This window comes from Esox lucius, chromosome 12 (genome assembly GCF_011004845.1).
Source record: "Esox lucius isolate fEsoLuc1 chromosome 12, fEsoLuc1.pri, whole genome shotgun sequence".
Lineage (NCBI taxonomy): Eukaryota > Metazoa > Chordata > Actinopteri > Esociformes > Esocidae > Esox > Esox lucius.
Genome location: NC_047580.1, coordinates 24,510,655 through 24,527,129, shown reverse-complemented (window position 1 = coordinate 24,527,129; position 16,475 = coordinate 24,510,655). Strand labels below are relative to the sequence as shown.

The 16,475-nt window shown below is 40.6% G+C and overlaps 2 protein-coding genes across 10 annotated transcripts in view; both read left to right on the top strand.

Annotated features, from left to right (window-relative positions):
* The first annotated feature begins 58 nt into the window (after window positions 1-58).
* LOC105022386 (matrix remodeling-associated protein 8) lies at window positions 59-11,474 on the top strand. 3 transcript variants are annotated; one of them, XM_010890732.4, is made up of 11 exons: window positions 60-343; window positions 4,196-4,286; window positions 4,374-4,397; window positions 4,514-4,819; window positions 4,922-5,023; window positions 5,127-5,654; window positions 9,390-9,554; window positions 9,769-9,799; window positions 9,924-9,997; window positions 10,187-10,240; window positions 10,374-11,474. In XM_010890732.4, the coding sequence occupies exons 2-11, from the start codon at window positions 4,268-4,270 to the stop codon at window positions 10,397-10,399; spliced, it is 1,329 nt and encodes a 442-aa protein (XP_010889034.1). In that variant the 5' UTR covers window positions 60-343; window positions 4,196-4,267; the 3' UTR covers window positions 10,400-11,474. The 3 variants fall into 3 exon arrangements, with proteins under 3 accessions (XP_010889035.1, XP_010889034.1, XP_010889033.1); XM_010890733.4 differs by lacking the exon at window positions 4,196-4,286 and having other exon boundaries at window positions 59-343; XM_010890731.4 differs by lacking the exon at window positions 60-343 and having other exon boundaries at window positions 4,200-4,397.
* A 726-nt stretch (window positions 11,475-12,200) lies between these two features.
* The window catches only part of dvl1a (dishevelled segment polarity protein 1a), a 35,922-nt gene continuing 31,647 nt past the window's right edge, over window positions 12,201-16,475 (top strand). For 4 of the 7 annotated variants that reach the window (XM_010890734.4, XM_034295958.1, XM_034295957.1 and 1 more), the window contains exon 1: window positions 12,203-12,626. In XM_010890734.4, coding sequence (XP_010889036.3) covers window positions 12,457-12,626 — 170 coding nt within the window. In that variant the 5' untranslated portion in view covers window positions 12,203-12,456. Of the gene's footprint in view, window positions 12,627-16,475 lie in introns of all 7 variants that reach the window. The other 3 variants (XR_004576611.1, XM_034295960.1, XM_034295959.1) reach the window with 1 other exon arrangement.

Sequence of the window (16,475 nt, the reverse complement as noted above, 5' to 3'; positions counted from 1 at the left end):
AAAGTTATTAAAAACAATCTTTCATTAAAATATGACGTGACCGTAAGTCAGAAGGCAGAGGCTTTTGCAGATACTGATCCGTAGCTGTAGAAGATGAAGTCTGCCTGTTCTACGGTGTGACAGAGCCAGGATGGTGTAGGGTTTCAAGGGGCAAACGAAGGAGGAGCATCTACTGCTGGTCTAGACTCTCCAAAAGACATCTGTAGTGTTATTGTACTGGTTGATTTAGTTTCTTCAGGTGTTGCTTTTTATCCTTTGATCTGGAAAGCATCGTTTTACAATCTGCATCTTCATTTACAGGAAATACAAGTGCGACTGAAAGACATGTTGCTGTTGTTTCTAAGTAAGTTCCATGTTTTAACTGTACTAAGACAATAACAAAAACTTTGAGAAGAATGGCTGCACAATGGTGTTTTTGCATCCATTAGAAGATGTTTTTTATTGAGTCAATGCAATGGATGAGGAAGTTATTTTAATTGACTTATGATGTTGTACTAAGTTACTAGGATGTCAATTTTTTTGCGACTACTAGAAAATCTCTCCACTGATCATTAGTTTAATCAGTTTTAAAATGTAAAACAACATTGAAAGTAATGGATGATCTCTGCGTGTATTTTACTGTACTTCAGGGTGAAAGCTGACAGTAATAACAGCTCTGTTCCACTTTTTGTTTTGACCTACATATGAGTAGGCAAATATTATTTTGATAGGTCTTTGATAAAGTCCTGTATAATAATCAAAAAGACTGAAATTCCTTATGCTTACCAGGGCCTATGCATTGTGTAATAGAACTAATAGAAGAAATATTGGCATCATATTTGAATCAGAAATCTGGTGGCATGTGGGTGTTTTTCTTATGGGTTTACTCCAATGTGTTTTGAGTTAACTGTGGTCAGAGCGGTAGAGTCAGCACAATCCCTGCAGCCTGTCATTATACGTGTCAGTAATGAGTGTCTCACCATCCGGAGACTGGAGTTACTCAGAATACTGTAGAAGGGGGATTACCGGTCAAATATTTTAGCTCCTTAGCCTCTTATGTCATTAAAATTGTATTTTATGTACTCTTAAACAATGATTCAAATTAACATTGACTGCTTAATAAAAACGTTCAAAGTAATTGGCATTAGCAATGGAAAAATATTCCTTGATTTACCAGTATTGTGCTTGCTCCAAGACTTGATAGTATTCATTCTGCTCTTCACACATGTCCTGTATCTGTAATCACACCCTCCTGGTAGGACTCGTGATGATTAACAGGTTGAGGGAGTTGTGATTCAGAAAATGACTGATTCCAGCCTTAGTATACTGTCAACCCTACAATGCTTATAAAGCATTTTAATGAAAAGTGTGTCTCCGATTTGCCCCTGGAGTTTTCTGGGCTGAATCTGCAGTTTATTAGGGTTGTTACTAATCTGCTACGGTCAAATAACTTCCTTGTAACTGTCTATTCGTTTCTTACATCAACTGGGAGCATGGCCAACTTCAATTCCCTTCCACAGCATTTCCGTAGGTTTGAGATCTGGGCTTTGACTCGGCCATTCCATAACTGTCCGTTTCTTTTGGTTGGACTGAGGTTCTTCTTTTTAAAGGCTGTGGCGATTGACATTGCGGCCAAACAACTCCCCATTTGACTCACCTGTCCAGAGCACATTGTTCGAATACTTTTGGTCTACCCAGGTGTTTGACAGTCTTCAGTCATGTCTTGACGTTCTTTTTTTTCGGAGCAACCTGATCCATTCCTGATCTTTCACGTAGGCCATGTTTGTGCAATCTCTTTCTGATAGTTGACTGTTAGGCCTGTAGATACCTTGATTGATTTTTATTCTTTCAGTAATCTCTTGGGCTGGATTTGGTTGGACGACCTGTCCTATGTAGATAGCCAGTGGTCTGGCTTTGTAGATGATGATCTGTTGGGTAGTTGTATTATGTATTTCAAATTGCTTGGAAATGGTTTTGTAACCCCTCCCAATTCTATGGGCATCAATAATCTTCTTCTGCGGCCAATGGATAGATGTTTTGTTCTTGGCATTGTGTGTTACTACACACCCATATGGTTAAGACCATACCAGACCTGGTTTCCAGGTTTTATGGAAGGCTGGACCCTCACAAGTTACTCTCTAATGTTTTTTTAATCATTTACACCTGATTAAAATTTTGGCTATTATGTATGATGGTTTTTATAGGGGTGGGCTACCTTCTTTAATTAAGTAAATTAAAAGTAAAAACATTTTTTGGTGCAATTTCTTAAATTGGGTTATCTTTTTCAATATAAGCGGTTGGAATTTTGCTCAACTATCCTTTCCAGGGGGTGTATTTTTCACATGGCTGTGTGGGCTCATCTGGTAACACGATATCACCATTTACCTCCTGAATTAGCTTAAATATACAATCTGGAAAATGTTTGACTTCAAAATCAGTGGTTTCAGCATCAGTAATTTGCATCATGTTTGGCTCTTCTAATAATGAATAAATTGACCTTCAAACTGAACATTGAACATGAGACCTTAGCAATTTGCCTTGGTATCCAAGTTACTGTATAAGTGGTCATTAAACATGACAACTCGTTATCAGGTAGTTTACTATTTTAGTGTTTGCTATGGTGCCTAAGATCAAGGAGAAAATGACAGTGTTTGAGGATGTTTTTTTTTTCTCTCTCACTGCATAATTGTTTATGCTTGTCCATGCTTGTACTGCAGCCATCTTTAGGAGCTGGTTGTTTCTGGGACATTTTGCCTTAACTCTTTAGCATGTGACAGGCATGCTTTATTGAAGTGTTATTATAATTGTCTTGCTGCCTGATGAAGCATTGTCCAATGAGGCACTCAGTTGTAATCTTAGTAGACAAGATGTTTCTCAGGTGTAACTGTTGCTGCTGTCAACATTTGCATCATCAATGAAGACAAGTGAGACAATTGCAGCCATACATGCATCCAACTTAACACCAGCTACATGATACAAATTAGGAGGCCATCCTGTTTTGGAAGCTAGCTATAGTTTTAGCACCGTGGAGTCCAGCCTGTGTGATCGATGTCTCTGATAGATTTACTCAGATTATATCTGCCTCATGGAGGCACGCTTGACTTGAATTGACACTTCTTTTGGTCCTCAGGTTTTTAGACACCAGTTACTGACTCCAAATGCAAATGAATCAAAACTAGACATTGACACTTATTTTGTTTGTGCACTAATATTGCAAACACACCCAAGTACTAAAACGGAAGGACAATGTACAAAACGTGCTTTCATGTTGAAGTGGTTCATTCGATATCTATGAATATACTGTACCCTGATTTTAAAGCTAACAGTCTGCACTTTTACACCATAGCCATTTCTTTCATTTTAAATAAAAATAGCCGTAATACAGAAACTAAAAACCAAAAAGGATTCACTGTCCCAATAATTTTCCAGTCCTCTGTTTATCATAAACATTTTCAATTAAAGATCACTATCTTGGAGAACCTGAATGTTTACTGAAGCTTAATATGTTTACTGACTGCATACATGTAACTAAAATCAGTCAACGTAAAATCATTAAAAGACTATTAGAATGCACAAGAGATGTTTCTTCCTAAGTATTAGTATGTTTTATCTTTGCTCTTATGAGGGGCTTGATGCCGGTATACAAACAAAACACCTGGTCTTTACTGTCCCTGAAACCCAACAACACATTTAAAACAGCATAGGCTTACTTGAAACAGTGAGGAAAAGGTTCTGTTTTTAACAAAATAAAAGCCTGCCTGCTAAGCCTTTATTCTTCATCTTTTTGGTTTTTTTATACAAGCATTGGTGTTATGATATGTGTCTGATCTAAGTACTGAGCAACCAGCTGTTCTGGGCAGTGAGAGTGGACACTGTTGAGGGCTGGCTAGCTGTTCATTTTCCCCAGGACATTGGTCTTGACAGAGGTTCGCTGGGGAATGAATAGAACCTCTGTGTTGTCTGGGCTGCATTCGTCTCTCTCCCAGCTGCTGGCCCTTAGGTAAACAGCACATGTATAGTAAAAGTGCTGAATGAAAATCTGGGTTAGAATAAGGCAACTTACGTTACGAAAGCCTTCAGTCCCAGGAGGGGAAAGATCTAGATATAGAGCAACACATCTTACCAAATTATTTCACTCATCTCATGCCTACCTTTGAATGGAAACAAATGATGGCCTTATTTTTCCTTTTGGCCTTTTCTCCTTTCCTCCACACAGTTCTCTCAGCGGCCCAGCTGTAATTCCAGTCAGTCCTAACTACTGTTTGAGCTGTCCGTTCTAAACAACAGCATGCTGACCACAGTCTGGGGTCAGTGTTGGTCAACTCAGTCAAATCCTGCCTGAGAGATTGCTTTCGTTGTTATGATGACTTTGTTGTATTTCTTTCCCCCTCCAGTTTTAGCTGTCTTCCTGGCCAGTGGTAAGTCCACATCCAAAATGCATGTGTTGTTCTACCATGTTTATTGCATCCACAACATTTCTTCATGTATTTCCTACTTAAGTTATGTTTGTGTGTGTGTGTGTGTGTTGCATTAGCCTGTGGCCAGGGCATCAGCACTCTAGGCGTAGTGGTTGAGGCCAGTAACATCACCCTCCCAGCGGGGACGCGGGCCGTGCTGCCCTGCCACAGCCCCCGCATGGTGTGGACCCAGGACAGGCTGAAGGACCGCCAGAGAGTGGTTCACTGGGACCTGGTTCGAAGCAGCCCAGAGTACTCTGTGGAGAGGATACTGGACATGTCCTCTGGCGTCAAAGAGAGGGTTTACAATGGGCTCAACAAAGGACGCATTACCATCCCCAAAACCGCCTTCAGTGATGGGAACTTCTCCCTGGTTATAAACAGTAAGTTGGCCCTGTCCACTGTACTCTGTGTCCAGCTCTGTGAAATATGACGGCATAACCCACCTGGAAAGCTAGACATGTGAGTGTGTGCTGTTGTTCCAGACGTGGGAACCGCTGACAGGGGTGTTTATACCTGTAATCTGCATCACCACTACTGCCAGTTGCACCAGTCTGTCAAGATACAGCTCAATACCACCAAGTTAGGTAACCATCCTCAACAGATTCCTGAGTTGTGATAACTGGAATGATCTAACGCATTCATTGTTGCTCGGGTCCGGAACCGTATTCAACCTGTCCTGTTTCTCAGCCCGTAAGGAGAAGCGCTACTGGGATGGGGACAAGACGGTGTTGGTGGTGTTGCTGGGTAGCAGTGTAGCGTTGCCCTGTGTGAACCGGCGCTCCCTGTGGATGGAGGGCCAGCAGGAGGACCAGCAGCAGGTGGCCCACTGGGACTGGCAACCCCCCGGCGTGAGACCCGATGGGGCTGACCGCCTGGTCGACCTGTATGCCTCAGGAGAGCGTCGGAAGTACGGGCCGCTCTTCCCCCAGAACCAGATGAGTGTGTCTGAGGATGCCTTCTCTGTAGGGGACTTCTCTCTGACCATCTCTAACCTGCAGCCCGTCCACAAGGGTCTCTACTCCTGCCACCTCCATCACCATTACTGTGGCCTTCACGAGAGACGCATCTTCAGGCTCATGGTGGGACCTCCACTGCCCCCAGCTCCTCCGGTGCTCACTGCTGCTCCTGCAGTCCCGGATGTTCCGGCTGCCCCTCCTGCTCCCGCTGCTCCTGCCGCTCCTGCTGTCCCCCACACACTACCAAATGACAACCCAAGTAAGACCCATCGCTTCTCTTTTGATTTTTTTCTATGACTGAATGTGAGAGTGTTTTCATAACTTACATATCAGTGGAGCACGGGGACCCTGTTTAAAACAAACCTGCCTGTTTGTGCTATTTGTAAGCACTGTCTGTATTCAACTGTAGGATAGATCTTTCTACTGTCTGTTACACTTCTTCCCTAATTTTCTTGCCTCTTGATTTTATTGGTTTCTGGGTGTGTGTCTTTTAAGTATCCTGTGAGAACACAGTTCCTGGGGTGTATTTATTGTATGAGCCATTTTTTATAGGGATTTTTGTTCAGTGAAGTCAGTGCGTCTTTCTGACAGATCCCCCCTCCAACATTTTCGCAGTCCACACAAGAATGTGGGAATACTTGAATGTAATGAAAAATAGACCAAAGTCCAAAATAATATGCAAAAGCAAGAAAATGCATATGACCATCGATTAACCAAGAGAGGCAGACAGAGCGAGAGAGTTTGGAGATTTGGAAGTGTGGTGAAAGGGAAGGGGTTTTGTTTGGGGAATCTGACTGATGTCTGAAGCAGTCTGCTCAAACGGCCACTAATTGCCCAGAACGGAAGTGCTCTCATTTTCATTGGAGACCATTTTCATTTTTCCGCAGTTGAGCGTCTTAGTTTACAGGAGAAACCATTTTAGCTCCATAGTTAGATGGTTTTAGTAAAGCCAGAGTCCAGGGAAATAAGGAGTACAGAATGCTGAATCCTTAACTGTTTTAATACTGTTATTCTCTTTAAGTTTCTTCATCTCTCCCAAACTCCACAATCCCCTATCTACAGAAGTGTTCCTACTCATTTTATCTCCTGGCTCTCTTGATCTTTAGTCTATTTATTAGAAAACATGAATCTGGGACCCTGTGTTTTCTTTAAAGGAGAGAGGGCACTCCCTCTCCTTACTTATTTTTCTTGTTTTGTTTTTTTTGCACAATATTTGTTGACAGTGGCAATCAGAGAGACACAGAGGTAGAGGTTGGAGGCAGTTTTTGGGCTCCAAACTCTGTATTATGTAACATTTCTGGAGGCTTCCAATAGAACTGCAGTCATACATTTATGTTACATATGTGCAAAACATAATACAGTGCATTTGGAAAGGATTCACTGTTAAAAAGGTTTCTTCTATCTGTACCTCTTGTTGTGCCATGTTTATCAGAAGCAGAAGGAAGTGTGCTACATCTGTTTAGCATCTGGCCCAGCTGGGACATAGCAGGGAGCAAGCGGGGGTGGGGTTGGCGGGGGCTGGTTCTGTGGGAGATTTCGATCTCACTTCGCCCTTTTAACAGCATTGTAAAGTATGCAGGGAAGAAATTTCTGTGGATCAGTGCAGACAGTCTTGAATTGTTTTATCTTGACTTTTCTCTTAGTTTCTCTTGTTTTATCTTGATGCTTTTTCCTTAGTAACATTTAGCCAGCACATATTTGTGTGTACAGACCTTTACAATCCGCTATAATTAGGGATTAACAATGTTTTTTTTCCACTGGAATCATTTATGCCAAGCTCAAGTAGAGCTAAAGTAGAGCTTTGATTGTGACCACCACAGAGCCTCCAAAAGGCAATGTAGAACTGTTGTTTGTCTTTAAGTGAATGTTATTTATATACAGTATTCTCTAGAATTGGGGCATGGCGCACAGTTAAAGTAAAAGCTTACTTACCTGTTCACCTCACCGCAATGTTTTAACAATAGAAAAAGTAAAGAAATGGTTAAATACAGGGTAATGAAAATATTTCTTCATATGATAAAATAAAACTGTGAGATGAAAAAATGATATAAAACTCAACCGACAGCTAGCATGAATCCAATACACACGTGATTTATACAATTTACAAGATTATCCATTTATGAACGAAGACGTCTTTGATTTGCTCGTTTGCTTGCAAATGAACCACATGTTTTAAACAAGACTCAAACCACATGTGGTGTGACCTCGTCACGGTCTGTGTCTCACTGTGTTTCTGCATGTATGTTCTTGTCTGATCTGATCCATCAGGGAAATGGAAACACGGAGAGAGGCTTGACTAATTGTTCCCCAGAGGTAGCTGACCTTGACACTGCGGTTTCATGCATATTAACAACATTCAAACCAGACAAGAGATAATTAACATCTCTGATGGGACTTTGGAAGTGTTAAATTACATTAATTGACTACAACTTTGTGTATGACAAGTAGGGTTTGCTCAATCCACTCAGGGATGGTATCTCCGTTTATTTCTTCCTCATTCCAACCTAGGAGCTATTCTCGGTCTAGCTTATTCTTAATTAGTTTTGACATATATGCGGTTTGGAAAAGTAGAATAGCTCTATCTAGGTGATAGAAAGCAAACGCATCTTACAGGTCCAAGCACAGTACTGAGTAATTTGCCATGAAAAAGTATGCAAAGGTATGCTCTCACTACACTAACTTCTGGATGAGAATGTCTGCTGAATCACCAGGCTCCTCAGGCTGTGATAATAAAGGTCTCCTCCATCATTACACCCGATGACTATCATTTGTCTTCTCACCCTAGCATGTGACAGCGAGACCTGTGTAAAAGTTACATAACAGTAGCAAACTGATTGAGGGTTATTCTACAATAACTGTTATTGTCTAATGGAAAGGTATGGATTGGTCGATAGAAATGGATTAGAACGGGTTCTAGCCAGTGGGAAAGAAATTCTTCATGAAGGGAAATAACCAATTTTTACGCCTAATAGCTTTAATTTATCTATTTAATCACATGGCTTTCTAAATTAAATCTCCCCACCTCTTTCTGTAAGATATTTCAATTTATAGCCCAACTACGGTAACTGTTTGAAATCTGGCATTAAATTGTGTTTGTGTTGCACAGAGCATGACTGTGTGGTGAATGTTGTAAGATGTCTTCTACTCACACAGGCCAGTAATGCTAGTGGACTTTCCGGCCTGAAAGAGATGACAACAGCTAGGAGTTATTTTCCATACTGCGCAAGCACTTCACTGTGTCTGTGAGAGAAAAATAAATAACTGGAAAACTAATTCAGGCAGATTTGACTGCACATTACTGAAATCTGTATTTCTCTTTTAGGGACAAAACATTGCGGATGTGTGACATCAGGTCTGGAACTCATTATGGCTGGTTATTTTGACATAAATCTCTTGATCTTTTTTACTTCATGCTTTCTGTAAGAAATTAAAACCAGTCTAAAATAGTGGCACCTCCCCCCCAACAATACAGAAAAAACATACCATTTTATTTGAGCTTGAAAATGATAGAAAGAACAATGGCATATAGCCATTACATAGCATTCATTAATAAATTAATTTTACACAGCATGGATAATGCAGAAAATGTGACCAAGATCATACTTAAAGGGACCATACATAAATTTTTTACCGTATGACTAGCATGAATACTGTACTAGCTTAAATGAAAACATCTGCAGTAAATGGGTTTTTTCTCTTAAACTGTTTTGGTAGTAACTAGTGCCTGAGTTATTACCAATTTAAACGTTCTCGCCGGTCTGTCCATCAGTTTGCATTGACTTGCCGTCTCCGAATACTCACTTTGGACACACTCTGTACTACCCTCCCCACCCTAAACCGCCCTGGACTTGGTAATACTATTCCGTCTCTCTGTAAAAGAAAAGGAGGAGACAAGTCACGACAGCGTTTAAATTTGGTCGTGGAAACGTTCGAGGCAGGATTTGACACAGCGGCCCTTTAACCAACAAACCGACTGTGTTGTGCTTTCGCACAGGCCCTAACGTGATTGAACTTGACCGGCCGAGGGTGGTCAACGTCATCCTCCCTGAGCACCGGGGACACTTCTTCCAGCAACTCGGCTACATCCTGGCCACCTTCTTCCTCCTGGCTTTTATCGTCACAGTGGTCATTGTGCTTACCCGGCGACGCAGGAAGAGAGGTAGCGTGTGTGGGTCCGTTTGGCTGAGTGTCCCTCTGCATTCTGTGCCTCGTTCTGTATACTGTGTCCTCACTTTATTTGTAGAATTGTCCTCGATTTCCCGCACTTCCACACACGTGTGTCTGACCGTCCCAAATGAGCCACTGAAATGAGTTGAATTGCCGCATGTGTGTTTTGTGTCTGTGAATGTTAAATGTGTTGAATCTTGGTCTAGGGCTGGAGTACGACCTTCAAAGATCTGAACGGTGAGACTTGATTTTGTACGGTGGACCGTCATTCTTAACATTGAGAGCATTACTCAATTTCAAGGAGGACCTCAGCTCTCACTGACACCTTAACCCTATCACCTCCTGTCTTACTGGTATGCAGGTGTCATGGCTATGAAGACGTTGCGTTGAATGCCACAGAGCTGAAGGTCTGCAACCAGCATCACCTGAATTCAGGTAAAGTTTCCGTCCTGCTGTAGGGCATGTACATTGGAATGTTTGAATAGGGGGACTCGTGCTATCTGTAATGGCTGTCACTGTAATGGCTGTCTCTGTAATGGCTGTCTCTGTAATGGCTGTCACTGCTCGGTGCTTGTACTGAACATCATGGACACGCCAATCACTTGTGTCACTTTCTATTCTTAGATTACAAAAACAACCTGCTGAAAGAGCGCGATATGTCCAAAGACTGCAATAAAGGTAAATCGACTGTATGTGATATCAGGGGTTCCAAAATGTAGTTGTTTAACCCCACCTACTTTTGTTGATTTGTTAATAATATAATTCTAATTTCCTTTCTATCATTCTCTTCCCTCCTTTTCTTTCTTTCCAGAAATGGACGGAAAGTTGTGGAAGTGAGGCTGAGAGAGCTGAAATGCTCCTGGCAGGTCCAGGGCAGGCAAATGCCTATAGGATGAGGAAATAGGGGTTAGAATGGTGAAATTCAAATAGAAAGACCGGAGGGGCTCTCTGTTTCTTTCTATAGATGCCCCTTTACCAAACTATCTTAACAAAACCTTTTCATTACTGCGACAGTTCATGTTTTTATTTGATACTCTGTATTCTGATCTGCTGTTTTTTCAACATGGCTAAACATTTCTTACATTTTGTATTTCACAGATATTTGATTTGAGCATTTTAGATAACAACCACCAACCTGTGTACTGTACAGTATTCCTTGTCTATACATATGCATAAGAAAACACATTCTCTCACTGTATGACTTTCAGTGACTCTTTATTTCCTGAATGCATGTTGTCCTTTAATGTTTGTAGGAAAACTTGTCATGTTCTGTTAATAATTTGCGAGCTCAGAACATGCTGAGTATGTTTATGAAAACATTTGCACAAACTTTGCTGTAATATACTGGTAACACGTTACTGTACATTGGCCAAGATAACCTGTGTGTTAAGGGTTTGTCATAAGTAGTTTAAGCCTGGCTGTTAATTATTAGTTTGAAAATTGCTTATAAATCAGTAATAAGCAATGATACCTATTGATGATCACAGACCATTAAAAGGCTATGCATATTGTAGAACTCAGGAAAACAAGCCTGGAACAGATACAATCCAGATTTTGGGGAATGTAATTGGGGGGGGGGGTCTATGTGTGACTGATTGTATATTCGTGTAATATACACATGCTTGCAATACACTGTTTGTAAACTTTGAAACTGACAAATTGACTATCCAAAAATCTCACAAAGCCACAGACCTGCAATGGTGATCAGGATCCCTGTAGAAACAGGAATGAAGAGGTCTAAATCTGTAGTAAATGATATGGAATGTTTTTACTTCTTTCTGATTGGATAAAGGGATCCCAACACTATTTCCGTCTCAGTGCTTGACTTGCAAGCAGGTTATCTGTGCAGTAGCATGCTGGCACATTTGCTTCCCTATAATAAAGATGAATTAAAAAAGATATACTGTTGATGACCATGTGTACATAGTATTACAGTTGTATTGTAACTGGTGTAAATGTATTCATAGGGAAACAATGCCTTGCCGATTGTTTTAAATCAAAGAACGAGCTTTAAAAGTAAATATAAAATCTCCTAATTCCTAAGAACAAAAAAGGATGAAAAAAATAATACGGGCTGAAATACTGTAGTTCCACATTCCACCCATGTGGCTAACTTGCTGCCTCCACTCATCCTCAGAACAAGAGTACCACCTACCGTCTCAAGCTGGACTCTGAGGTGAACATTATTACGTTACATTTACATCACTTTTTGAAGGAAACTATTTTCATCAGCTTTTTTGTATTGAGAATGTTCTTTGGTTCGGGGTCATTATCCTACTACAACGAAGGATAATACAAATAATTGTTGACAATAACATTTTGTAATAATTAAATAATATTTCTAATATATTATTTTTGTATTAGTTAACCTTCAACAGTAAATCAAAACTACTAAAGTTGTCTCAGTTATATGATGTTACTATTAACAGCCATTAAATTGCGCCTACGGTAGCCTTGACCAAATTCCCCTCCAAATGTTTAGTTTATTGAGTGGAATGAGCCTTTAATCGATGTTAAACACGGTCTGTGATTCGATTAGACATTTTAAACCCAAACACACCACTAGATGACAGCACTGTCTAACGAATTACTTGAGGGGAATGAAATATTCCCAACTCCATATCGCAAGGATGTGGACCGTCCCTTCCTGTTTTAGTACCGACAGAGCCACCGTACAGAGACACATTGGAGCTGGAATACAGACACTTGGGACTCGATTATGTCTAGATTTCTGCTTATTTTATCTAAGACAAGGTTATTTATTTTACAGCGTGAGGTCTACAGTTATATTTATTAATGCTGTCACGGTAGCATTTCGTATTATAGATAGCCTCACATTGCGCTGCCAACCCTTGTTCCTTTCCTGTGTCAATGATTGTCTTATCCTCACTCTCATGGCGGAGACTAAAATAATATATCACATTGACGAGGAGGAAACTCCTTATCTGGTGAAATTATCAGTTTCTCCTGAGAAAGTCACTTTAGCGGATTTTAAAAATGTCCTCAACAATCGTCCGGTCAATAGCTACAAATTCTTCTTCAAATCCATGGACCAGGATTTTGGGTAAGTAGCACTAGCCTACAATTTTTTTGTGAATCCAATCTTTTTATTGTTAGCAAAATAGGTGGAAATACAGCTCAACACTTAATAGTTATTACACTTGAAAACCATGTGTCCAATATCGCAACAAAGGTTACAACATTGTAACATTTGCGCACACTGTGCCCTGTCTGATCCGCGGTTGGCACCTGTTTATGTAGCCTATCCAATGCGCAATAGAATAGGTCCTTTGAAGTTCGGACCGGTCACATATCCCGTGATGACATAACACGATTCGCTTTTATTGTTGTCTATGTTGGTTGTGTAGCGTAGCTTGTTCTACAAATATATAATTAGGCCTATTATCTCATAAAACTGTGCAGTGTTGTCATCATCATGTAATAAGTCCAACATAAAGGATATTTACGTTGACAAAGCCTCCCTTTAATGTTTGCTGTGTGACATGAGTTTAAATTCGATTCAGAATGAATTATTGCCAGGCAGGTTTCGCTTGTGTGTTCATGATTTGGTGGCACCCAAATAGGGAATACGGGAGAGAAAATAAAACCGATAGATGCCGATTTTGTTCACCTGGCTACTGTATAGCCAGTTATAGATTTTTAGGAAATAGCCATTTAAATATTTCGTGAATATTCCTGTTTGACAAAAAGTTTGACATATGTCATGATATGTTTTGCAGTTGTGCTTCTTAAATGTTCAAATGTGAACTGTCACCTGCTAGGATCCTGTAGCCCTCTCATGCCCCTATATCTTATAAGCACGCACGAGTACGCACACACACACGGTCTACGCAAAGACATAGTCTACACACTTACTCACACACACACACACAAACACACACACACAAAGGTAATTTCCTACGATGCTGCTATTATGTGATAGTAGACTACTTCGCAGAAAACAAAGCGCAGTAGGTTACTGGGTGCTCAAATGTCATAGATTTTATGTCAGGAACATAAACATAACGCTTTGCAATACCAGCGCTGCCTTCGTTGTCGGAAATTTGTGATTGTATCTTTTATTGTGCCATGCCACTGCAGGCCGCAGATCAGCTGAAAATGCCCAGAGTAGCAACATGGCTGCCCGCTAGAAGAGCACTCCCTGAAGGAGGCGAGTGCCGTGGACTGACGGCCTTCGGATAGCCTAATTATCAAAAAGAGCTCAAATATCGGCGCAGGCATTTTCTTGAGATATTGCGGAGCCTAACTGTGTCGAACAACCTGCCCAAGACTACACATCTATTGTAATAGCTGTCTAATAAATAACGTGCATTTTGACTTTATGGCATTGCTTTTATAGTTATGCGTATTGTCCTTTGAGTATTGTCCTTTGAATGGCTATCGATAATGGCCCCTGTACGTTTAGTGATAGCAATTCGTCTTTTACTTCGTTTAATTTCAGTCTATCGTGAGACATTAATCATCATTGTTGGACAATACTATAGTTTACATAATTACGGACTGATTACGTATGGAACATAATTTCCCATTCGCTTTAAAGCCTTTTCAAGTGTTAGTAGTTTAGATCAATGCAATACATTCATAAGTAGACGAATTCACCAAACACGGAACAAATATAGGCCTATAAAAAGTTATTGGTTTTTATTCTGTTGGCTTCCCTTACACCCCAAAATTAATTCTTACATTTCTGAGACATGATGTTTGTGTTGATGTCTGTTATTCTTTTGACAAGCTAAACACACACAGTCACAGGGACAACACACATGTACGCACACGTATGCACACAAACACGCATGCAAAGCCGCTCATACACACACACATTGATGTGTTTTCATATATATATTTACACATACGATTGTATTTTCCTAATTTGCCTAAGGTTATCAGAGTCAAGTAGCCACTAGCATAGCCACTAAGGATAATTCTACTTCATTCCATTAACCCGAAAGTTCTTTGACATTTGAAAAAAAGTTGAGGTGTTTGCAGAGTCAAGTCATATTGCAACATTATAAAACATCAGACAAGGAAACCCACAACCAGAACCCTGGGAAGTCATATCGTCAGATCAGACATTCCAACAGAAGATAGTACGACCTTGTGCGGGAACTGGTTTTCCTTGTAGCAGGTTAGTTAGTTGGGTCTGTGTTGTGACCTCAGCAGGCCTTGCTGTGCTGCTGCAGTCCCATCCAGACCCAGGGCACAGGCAGGCTGCTCCATGGGGACCTAGGTGAGGGGACCCACCACCTGATTATGGAAACAAACACAACATGTTTGTTTTAAAGAGTTTCAGTTAGGATTAGAGCTCAATTTAGCATACGCTACTCTATTGTGGAATGTAGTACAGTGGTTTAGGCCCAGCTTATGTTTCCCATGAGCTTGTGGAATGTGTGTTGTCATTTCAGTCAACACATTCCGTTGCTCGATATCTGTAAGATATCATTGTTAGATTGTTTCACACACTGAAAGTCACATGTGAAAGTGTTATCCGTGACCAACCAGAGGTGTGGCAGGTGTATCCTACTGCATATAGGCCCAGATGGCATGGTGTCACAGACAGTATAGCTGTTAGAGAACTAGAGACTTATATGACCCTAATAGTGAAGGTAATCCCATGCAAATATATAATTTTTATATGTAAATGTCCAGACAGTGCAACGTTTTTTTGCCTGTTGTTAAGGGGAAACAATTGCTATAAAAGATTTGTGCTGGTCGTGTCTGAAACCCTACATGTTTAGATGGAATGATGAATGGAAAACCTTAGTCCGTGTGGCGATGAGACTGAAAAAGGTTGATCCACCGCTACTTCACAAAAGAAAAGCTTTCGTAGCCGACGTGTGAAACCAGCTCTACTGCCTTGTGTCCATTTCGGTCTCTCATACCAGTCTACTTTTGAGGGGTCTATTGGTGAAGACATTTTGGTGAAGACATTTTGGTGAAAACTCATGTGTATGTGGCAATGCGGGGGAGCGCTGTATGTGAGCCCTATGTAGTGCAGTGGGATAGTGGAGGAGGAGTTACTCGCTACGCAGCATAACATCCTTTACACTTGACCTTGTCTTTTTCTACTGACTTTGCTGATAACTTATTCATTGAGGAAAATGTGCCTGTTGCCACTGTGATATGTGTTGGTCTCAAATGAAAGTTGACACAGTGATGAAGTAGTCGCAGTACGTAAATAGCATAGTGCGTAAGCAGTTTTTCACTTATCACCTGAAGGAGATTTGTGTTGTAAGGAATATACATTTGCGTTGTGTGAAAACTGTGATCCAGAGAAGCTTAAATCTGTGTTTCTGTTGGGTTTTATCCCACAACAGCTTGCATCATAATGTTCTTCCACCACATAGAATTGAATGAAATGATGCTGATTCTCAGATGAAGGACAAAGAAAAACCAATGCAAAACACATCTACTTGATGAACAGTCGAGTGCAGACACAGCGTTTGTTAATAGAATGACAACTACATGAACAGCACAAATCATCATCATCAAAAAGTTTTTATGTATTTGATTATAAATTGTAAAAAGTTGGGTCACCCGGGTTCATAGAGTTAACATTGCAATCATTGTCCAGTCTAGAAAAGTCTTTGACCATGGACCAATATAGAAATGTCTTTGACCATGGACCAATGTAGAAAAGTCTTTGACCATGGACCAATGTAGAAAAGCCTTTGACCGTGGACCAATGTAGAAAAGTCTTTGACCATGGACCAAAGTAGAAAAGCCTTTGACCATGGACCAATATAGAAAAGCCTTTGACCATGGACCAATGTAGAAAGGTCTTTGACCATGGACCAATGTATAAAAAGGCTTTGACCATGGACCAATGTAGAAAGGTCTTTGAACATGGACCATGGTACAGGCAGCCTGTCCTTGTATTGTTGGACCAGAATAT

Bases quoted from the DNA above. Each gene is read 5' to 3' on its own strand.
- LOC105022386 (XM_010890731.4), top strand. From the start codon at position 4,340: ATGATGACTTTGTTGTATTTCTTTCCCCCTCCAGTTTTAGCTGTCTTC. The intron at 5,024-5,126 runs GTAACCATCCTC...CCTGTTTCTCAG, and splicing joins GCTCAATACCACCAAGTTAG to CCCGTAAGGAGAAGCGCTAC. The intron at 10,241-10,373 runs GTAAATCGACTG...CTTTCTTTCCAG, and splicing joins GTCCAAAGACTGCAATAAAG to AAATGGACGGAAAGTTGTGG.